This window comes from Garra rufa, chromosome 1 (genome assembly GCF_049309525.1).
Source record: "Garra rufa chromosome 1, GarRuf1.0, whole genome shotgun sequence".
Taxonomy (NCBI): domain Eukaryota; kingdom Metazoa; phylum Chordata; class Actinopteri; order Cypriniformes; family Cyprinidae; genus Garra; species Garra rufa.
The window spans coordinates 17,530,219-17,538,914 of NC_133361.1; the positions used below are offsets into that span (position 1 = coordinate 17,530,219).

General features: G+C 36.2%; 1 protein-coding gene across 1 annotated transcript; it reads left to right on the forward strand.

Annotated features, from left to right (window-relative positions):
• Positions 1-192: 192 nt before the first annotated feature.
• On the forward strand, positions 193-8,235 carry LOC141292964 (GTPase IMAP family member 8-like). The gene is made up of 5 exons (XM_073825049.1): positions 193-291; positions 1,105-1,186; positions 1,781-2,485; positions 3,812-4,486; positions 6,207-8,235. The coding sequence occupies exons 1-5, from the start codon at positions 193-195 to the stop codon at positions 8,153-8,155; spliced, it is 3,510 nt and encodes a 1,169-aa protein (XP_073681150.1). The 3' UTR covers positions 8,156-8,235.
• The last annotated feature ends 461 nt before the right edge of the window (positions 8,236-8,696 follow it).

Genomic DNA, 8,696 nt, shown 5'->3' on the forward strand with positions numbered 1-8,696 from the left:
GTTTTGTTTATAACACAGTTTATATCGTTCCCTATCCCCTGTATCAGGGCAGGGGTCCTCAACTCTGGCCCGCGAGATCCATTTTCCATTTTCCTAGAGTTCAGCTCTAACCCTAATTAAACACACTTGAACAAGTTAATTAAGGTCTTAAGGATCACTTGAAAGGTGAGTTTGGTCAAGGTTGGAGCTAAAATGGAGCAGGAAAATGGATCTCTGCCCTATACAGTGCAATACGTGCCATTCACAGTGAAGTGGAGTTTTGGAGCGCACAAGCTTACAGATAACCTTAAGGTGAGACACTGCAGGTGAATAAGGTAAAAAAAAAATTACTAATAGCTATCACCTTACTTACTCAGTTGATTGATTGCAATGATAATTGCAAACATTTTTTGTATTACATTTTTCTAAAATGTTAGGTTTTAATATGCAAATAAGGCATTATTTAATGAAATATGTGCTAATTTGCATACATTTCTAATACAAAAATCTAAACACTGGATGAAGTCTGTTTCAAAATTCTTGTTTACTTTTTTTTTTTTTACATATTAGAATCAAATGTTTTTACAGAAGGAATATTGGGAAAAATCTCATTTTGTCACTCCATTATAGGTAGAAAACTCATTTTGAGAGGTAAGGAATATTACAAATATGTATTGTAATTGAAATCTAATGACACAAATTTTACAAATCACAAATAGACATAGATGTTTAGTTCGATGTAAATGTAAAAAGAGAAGTGTAAATGTGTCACTGTCAAAGCCTCTGCTTATTTTCTGTTTCACTTCTTCTGTTAGGCTTCATCCCAATTCATGCTTGTTACTTGATATGTTAACAGCATGTTCTTGACCACTTAATGCTGTCTTGGTTAGCACTGCATTGTGAAGAAGACTGATAAACAGCCATGAACTGAAGAGCTCCTCTGCCTCGGATACGTGAGATTCCAGAGCGGGAGGAAGAATCTGCTGAAGAGTCAGTATTCGGCACAACACTGAAGTGCCGATGAAATAACATCCACAATGGGTAGGCCATAAATCAAAATAGAATTAGGCTATAGGCTGAAATTCACTTTATTACAGGCATGTTTTAGTTTAGTTTTGTGTTTAGTATTTTGAGGTGTTTATTTTGTGTTCTGCTGGGTTTTATCTAGATGCATTCATACCTTATGCAGTGAAAGAGTTTGACCTATGTAAGTTTCAAATACTGAAAAAAAACCAGACACCTTATGGACACATACTTACTCACTCACTTGTTTGTTTGTTTATTGACTGATTATTTGTAAATTAATAATTGTGAGATTTTGTCCAAATCACAATGTTCTGTTGTTGATCTGTTTATCAACTTATAATAGACAACCGTCCAGACATGATAAGTAAATGTTCAATTGTTAAATGCAATATGTTAAATGCTATATGGATGATTTTATTTTTAGACAGGCAAAAGCGGCGAAGTTCAAGTGATGAACGCCCTTTCAGTAAGTAAATTAAATTACAGATTTACAATTACAAATTATAGCTACTATGTAAATATGGCTGCATATTTTGTTTTTACATTCAGTAAACTGTTGAGGATTCACATTGTAATGTGAAATGTGATTGTGAATTACTTTACACAACCAAACCATTTCTCAAACCATTTTTTATACTAAGAAGTGTCAATATGAAGTCAGAATACTTAGAAATGTTTAAAATGCTCAGTATTGCGGTATTGCTGCAGATTTTTTTAATTGATTAAGAATGTTTTAGTGTTTTTAACTTTGCGGTATGTATTTTGTGTGTCCCAGTGAGTAATCTGAGGATTGTTCTTCTGGGGAAGAATATATCAGAAAACAGCAGAGTCAGAAACCTTATTCTGGGAATAGATCTGTGTGAGACTGAAGAACCTACAGCATTGGAGGAGCACAATGTGACGAAAATCAGTGGAATGGTGAAGGACAGACACGTCACAGTCATTAACTCCCTTCATCTTCTGAATCTAAACCTCTCAGACCATCAGATCACGGAGACAGTGAGAGAGTGTGTGAATCTGTCCGATCCAGGACCTCATGCATTCATAATTATCCTGCAGAATAATGACTTCATGGAAGTAGACATGAGAAGAGCAAAACACGTGCTGAACGAATTCAGTGAGGATGCGATTAAACGCACCATTGTTATCATGACTGAAAAATCCATAATTAGCTCTATGATCAGCCTTCCTGAACAGCTGATTGTAGGCAATGCTCTGGTGCCAACTATTCAACAGTTAATAAAGCAATGTGGCGGAGGACATCTTCAGCTGGATGAAAGAAAGCTAGATTTGCAATCAGATTTATTTAAAAGGGTTGAAAAGATACTCAAAGAAATCAAGGAGGAGTATCTCACATGTGACATATTTCATGATGTTATAGGAACATCTGTGGATGAAGAGCAGCTCAGTTCAGAGGAAGAAAACAAGAGCTCTCACCACAGTGATGATGGAAAACCCAAAGAGAGACAGAAAAGGAGAAGTGATGAACGAAGTCTGTTTTGTAAGTTTTCAGAATTGCTTTCTTGAAGTTGTGAAAATTAACTCCGATTATATATTGTTAAATCAAACATTAGGCGACAGGGGTTGGACAAAATAATGTGAAATTTGATATACAAGTTATATAATAAAGACAATGAAAAGATAAAAGATAAAGGCAAGTTTATTTTTTTCACTGTAGTCTAAACAAATTATGTGAACCTATATATTTATTTTGTACAACCACTGTATAACTTTTACTCTGTTGACAGCGTTACGCAAAATTCTGCGTTGTTAAAAAATAATAATTTGTTACCGAAATTGTAAGTTTAATAAAAACGGTCATCTTTAATATTTATTAAACTTAAACTTATAGAATTCAAAGACATCATGTGATAAAGAGCTAGGAGACAAAGATTAAAGGGGAAATTGGAACAGTTGTTAACCCTTTTTGGACAAAAAGAAGAACAGAAAATAAAAGCAGCATAGTGAAGTGCAAAGAAACTAAAAATCCTTAGTGGCCTCAACCGTTAACGCTTGTGTTGTCGGAATGTCAGGATACAACATGAGTGTAAACACTGTTTTATGTTGCTTAGACTTTTGTTTATTTATTTATGTATTATTTACTTTTCCCCAGCCAATATAAGAAAGAAAAATTCAGATATTCATATTCGTCCCAACAGTAAGTTGATTAAACCACAGCAAGCTACATACAATATAACTTAAAGGGATAGTTCACCCAAAAATGAAAATAATAATGCCAGTCAGTGGGATCCACAGCTTTGAGAGTTAAAAAACATACACAGACAAAACCAAATTAAACCCTTTGGCTCGTGACGATATATTGAGGTGTTTGACTCTAAAAGTTGTGGATCCCATTGACTGCCATTATATGACTGACAGACTGCAACGGTTTGAGTTAAAAATCTTTGTTTGTGTTCTGCTAAAGAAACAAAGTCACCTACATCTTGGATGCCCTGGGGGTAAGCAGATAAACATCAAATTTAAATTTTGGGTGATCTATCCCTTCAACTATCCACAAGAATTGTTAAATGGTTTCTACACACCACAATGAAAATGTTGTCATAAATCACTTATCCCCATGTTGTTCCAAACCTGTAAAAGCTTTGTTCTGCTCCTGGTTTTCACCCAAAATATATTAAATTGTGTTCCGAAGACGAACAAATCTTTTACAGGTTTAGAACGACATGGGGGTGTGTGATTAATGACAAAATTTTAATTTTGGGGTGGAGTTACCCTTTAATAAATAGTGTACTATACCAAAGCTTGAACTGTTTCTAATGTTTCTTCCTTTGTTTTTCAGTCTCAGCTAATTTATCTAAAAAACAGAAGCTGAACTTGAACATTGTGCTGTGTGGAAGTAATCCAACACTTAAAGTCTCTGTGTCCAAACTTTTACGAGGGAAGAAGATAAAATCTCCAGATCTGAAAGCAAGCAGTGACGAGTTTGTGAAGAAAGAGGAGAAGATTCATGGTCGTCAGATCAGTGTGGTGGAGCTTCCTGCTCTCGTTCACCTCTCAGAGGAGGAAGTGATGCGTCAGACTCTTAAGTGTGTTTCTCTCTGTGATCCTGGAGTTCACGTGTTCATCATCATTATTCCTGTTGCTCCACTGACCGATGAAGACAAGGCAGAAATAGAGAAGATCCAGAAGACATTTTACTCCAAACAGCATTTCATGCTGCTTTTCACATCAGAGCTCAGTGTTGAAGGTCCGGTGTTAGATTTTGCCGAATCCAGCACAGATTTTCAGAGGTTAATCAGTCGCTGTGAAGGTCAGTACAAAGTAATGGGGTTAAATGAAACTGAAAACTCCAGAAAGATCCTAGAACTACTGGATTGCATAGAGAACATGAAGACTGAACCATATTCACTACAGATGTATGTGAAAGCTCAAGAGAACAGAGTCAGACATGAAGTAGATGAAGAACTGAGTGAAATGAAGAGCAAAATCAAAGAGTTAGAGCAAAAAGTTCAGTTAGAAGGTGAGTAAAAAGAATTAAGTAATTACTCTCATTTATGATCATTTTATTTATCTAAGAAAAGAGCAAACAATTTGAAAATAATTCCGCATGCAGTGAATATGCAACTGATTAGGAGTGTTCATTTTACATAAAATGTTGTTTTAATGCATCTATATTGTTTTGGAGCAGGTATCTTAGATAAAACATTTTATAAATCCTAGATTTTTAATTTTTAATTTCCATTTTACATTTTATATTTATTTTTTATTTTTTCACACTTTAATGTTTTAGATCATCAAACAACATGCAGTTTTTAAATGAAGGGTTTTTTTTATGAAGGGAAAATAAAAAATAACCCCCCCCCCCCCCCCCTTTAAAACATAACTGTGGTTCATCACACCTGAGTTCAGTTTCTCTAGCCACAGCCAGGCCTCATTACTGCAACAGCTGTTCGAAATCAAGAAATCACTTAAATAAGACCTGCCTGACAAAGTGAAGTAGACCAAAATATCCTCAAAAGCTACACATCATGTTGAGATCCAAAGAAATTCAGGAACAAATGAGAAAGAAAGTAATTGAGAGATCTATCAGTCTGGAAAAGGTTATAAAGCCATTTTTTTTAAAGCTTTGGGACCATTATCCCCAAATGGATACATGGAACAGTGGTGAACCCTCCCAGGAGATGCTGGCCAACCAATATCACCTCAAGAGTTCTGCGACGACTCATCCAAGAGGTCACAAAAGACCCCACAGCAACATCTAAAGAACTGCAGGCCTCTCTTGCCTCAGTTAAGGTCAGTGTTCGTGACTCCACCATAAGAAAGAGACTGGGCAAAAATGGCCTGCATGGCAGAGTTCCAAGATGGAAAACGCTGCTGAGCAAAAAGAACATAAAGGCTCGTCTCAGTTTTGCCAGAACACATCTTGATGATCCCCAAGACTTTTAGGAAAATACTTTGTGTACTGATGAGACAAAAGTAACACAGCATTTCAGAAAAAGAACCTCATTCCAACAGTAAAATATGGTGGTGGGAGTGTGATGGTCTGGGGCTGTTTTGCTGCTTCTGGACCTGGAAGACTGGCTGTGATAAATGGAACCATGAATTCTGCTGTCTACCAAAAAATCCTGAAAGACAATGTCTGGCCATTTGTTTGTGACCTCAAGCTGAAGCAAACTTAGGTTCTGGAGCAGGACAATGATCCAAAACACACCAGCAAATCCACCTCTGAATGGCTGAAGAAAAACAAAATGGAGACTTTGGAGTGGCCTAGACAAAGTCCTGACCTGAATCCTATTGAGATGCTGTGGCATGACCTTAAAAATGCGGTTCATGTTCGAAAACCCTCCAATGTGGCTGAATTACAACAATTCTGCCAAGATGAGTGGGCCAAATTCCTGCACAGCGCTGTAACAGACTCATTGCAAGTTATCGCAAACACTTGATTGCAGTTGTTGCTGCCAAGGGTGGCCCAACCAGTTATTAAGTTTAGGGGGCAAACACTTTTACACACAGGGCCATGTGGGTTTGGATTTTGTTTTCCCTTCATTATAAAAAACTTCATTCAAAAACTGCATGTTGTGTTTACTTTTGTTATCTTTGATTAATATTTAAATTTGTTTGATGATCTGAAACATTAAAGTGGGACAAACATATATATAAAAAAATAAAACATCAGGAAGGGGGCCAACAATTTTCACACCACTTTATGTATTTAATTCCACAAACTTCAATTTTTTCAGGTGCTGAAGGTAAAGCAGACGATCAGGAGTGTTTGAGGATTGTGCTGATTGGAAGGACAGGAAGTGGAAAGAGTGCAACGGGAAACACTATTCTGGGAAGAATTGAGTTTCAAAGCCAGTTAAGGCCAGATTCAGTGACAACAGTTTGTAAGAAGGGGTTTGGTCAGATTGATGGTGGATCAGTAGCTGTTGTTGATACTCCGGGCCTCTTTGACACAACACTGTCAAATGATCAAGTGGTGGAAGAAATAGTGAAATGTATTTCAATGTCGTCACCTGGACCTCATGTGTTTGTCATTGTGTTGAGTTTGGGAAGATTCACCAAAGAGTCAGTAGATGCTATGGATCTGATAAAGCAGATCTTTGGTCATAAAGCTGCTCAGTTCAGCATTGTACTGTTCACTAGAGGAGACGAACTAGATGAATCCATACAAGATTATGTGAGCAATTATAATTGTGCTGAACTCCAGAAACTGATCAGAGATTGTGGAAACAGATTCCTGGTTTTCAATAATAGAGAACAACGAGACAAAACTCAAGTGATTCAACTATTAACCATGATAAAAGAGGTGAAAAATACTAATCAGGGTCGATACTTCACTAACAGCATGTTTGAGGATGCAGAAATGTCCATTAAAAAGAGAATGGAGGAAATAATGAAAGAAAGAGAAAGAGAGATTCAGGCACAAAATGAGGCATTAAGGGCCAAGTATGCGATGGAAAAGAAAAACCTGATGAAGAGACTCGAGGAAGAGAAACAAAGAGCAGATGAGGAGAGAATGAAAATGGAGAATCAATTAAGAGAAAAAGAGGAAAAACTCAGAAAAGAGTTTGAAGAAAAAGAGAAAACAGAACAGAGGAAACGAGAGATGGAAAAGCAGAAACAGTCAGAAGAGGAAAAACAGCAAAGAGCTGAATATCTTAAAAAAATAGAAGAAATAAAGAGAGAGACTGAAAATCAGATATCACAGTATGAAAAACAGCAAAAAGAGAGAGAAGAAGAAGATAAAAAGAGAGAAGAGAAATACAGATTAGATCAGGAAAAAATGAAAAATGAACAAGAACGTATCATGGCAGAATTACAGATAAAACGAGAAGAAGAAACAAAAAAGAGAAACCTGGAGGAGAAACGGAGGAATGAAGAAGAAGAGGAGGAGAGACAGAGATGGAAAAGGAAAATAAAAGAGGCTGAAAATGACAAAAAAGAGATTCAAGAAGAAATTAAACGACAGCAAAGAGAATGGGAGGATGAAAAGAAACAACAGATGAGAGAACGAGAGAACGAGGAAAGAAAGCAAAAACAGAAACACGAGGAACAGCTGAGAGAAAAGCAAGAAGAACTGGAAAAAATGAGAAAGAAATTCGAAAGAGAGAGAGAAGAAGAACAACAGAAGGCAGAGGAGGAGAGAAAGAAACAGAGGAGAGAAAGAGAAGAAAAAGAGAGAGAATATAAAGACAAGAAAACTGAAATGGAAAGACATTATGAACAACTGGAACGAGAGAGAAAAGAGGAGTGGGAGAGAAGAAAACGAGAAGATGATGAGAGACGAGAGGAGAAGAGAAAGACATGGGAGAAAATGCATGAGGACCTGAAACGAGAGCAGGAAGAAGAGATCAGGAGAAGAGAAAAGGAGGAGAAGGCAAGAAAAGAAAGAGAAGAGAAAGATCGAGATGAAATTAAAAAGGAATATGAAGAGAAAATAAAAGTCATAAAAAAGAAACATGAGGATGAAGCCAGAAAACAAGCAGAAGAAATGAATGATTTCAGAGAGAGAAAGGAGCAACACATTCAGGAGCTCCAACAAATGCTGGAAGAACGCCAGAAACAACAGGGATTACTGGAAAGACTCTACAAACACTTGCAGGAGCAGAAAGGAGCTGAAATAAAGGAGCTGCAACAAGAAGTTGAAAAACTAAAAAATAAAACGAGCGGCTGTGTCATTTTGTAATAACAGTATTAATGCTTTATGTTTTATTATCAATTTCCTGTATACTTCTCTATCAATATGTAATCATATCTGATATTACAACATTATCCCATTTATGCTTTACTTAAAAAAAAAAATGCATCTAGACAATATCTTTCCTCCAGACCTGCTTGTGCTAAATTGAATTTTTAGACTTAATAAAAATATTAAGAAATATTAAGAGAATCATGATTTTTCAGGACTTAGTGACCACTTTGAAAAGTTAAACAAATCAGAATGGTAAAGTTAAAGACTCATGAAAGGGTTAACTAACCGAAACTGTACTGTAAAGCCTTTCATAAATGAGAATAGCAGAGTCAAGCACTTAGAAAATCACAAATCAGAATAGCGAGGGTCAGGAAAGGGATAACTGACCAAATCTGTACTATGAAACATTTCACAAATTAGATTAGTGATGTTAAGGACTCAAGAAAGGGTAAAATTAAAACTACTGTTAAATGTTTCATAAATCACAACAGAGCACTGAAAAATTATGAAACGCAATAAAATGTGATTGTTCACA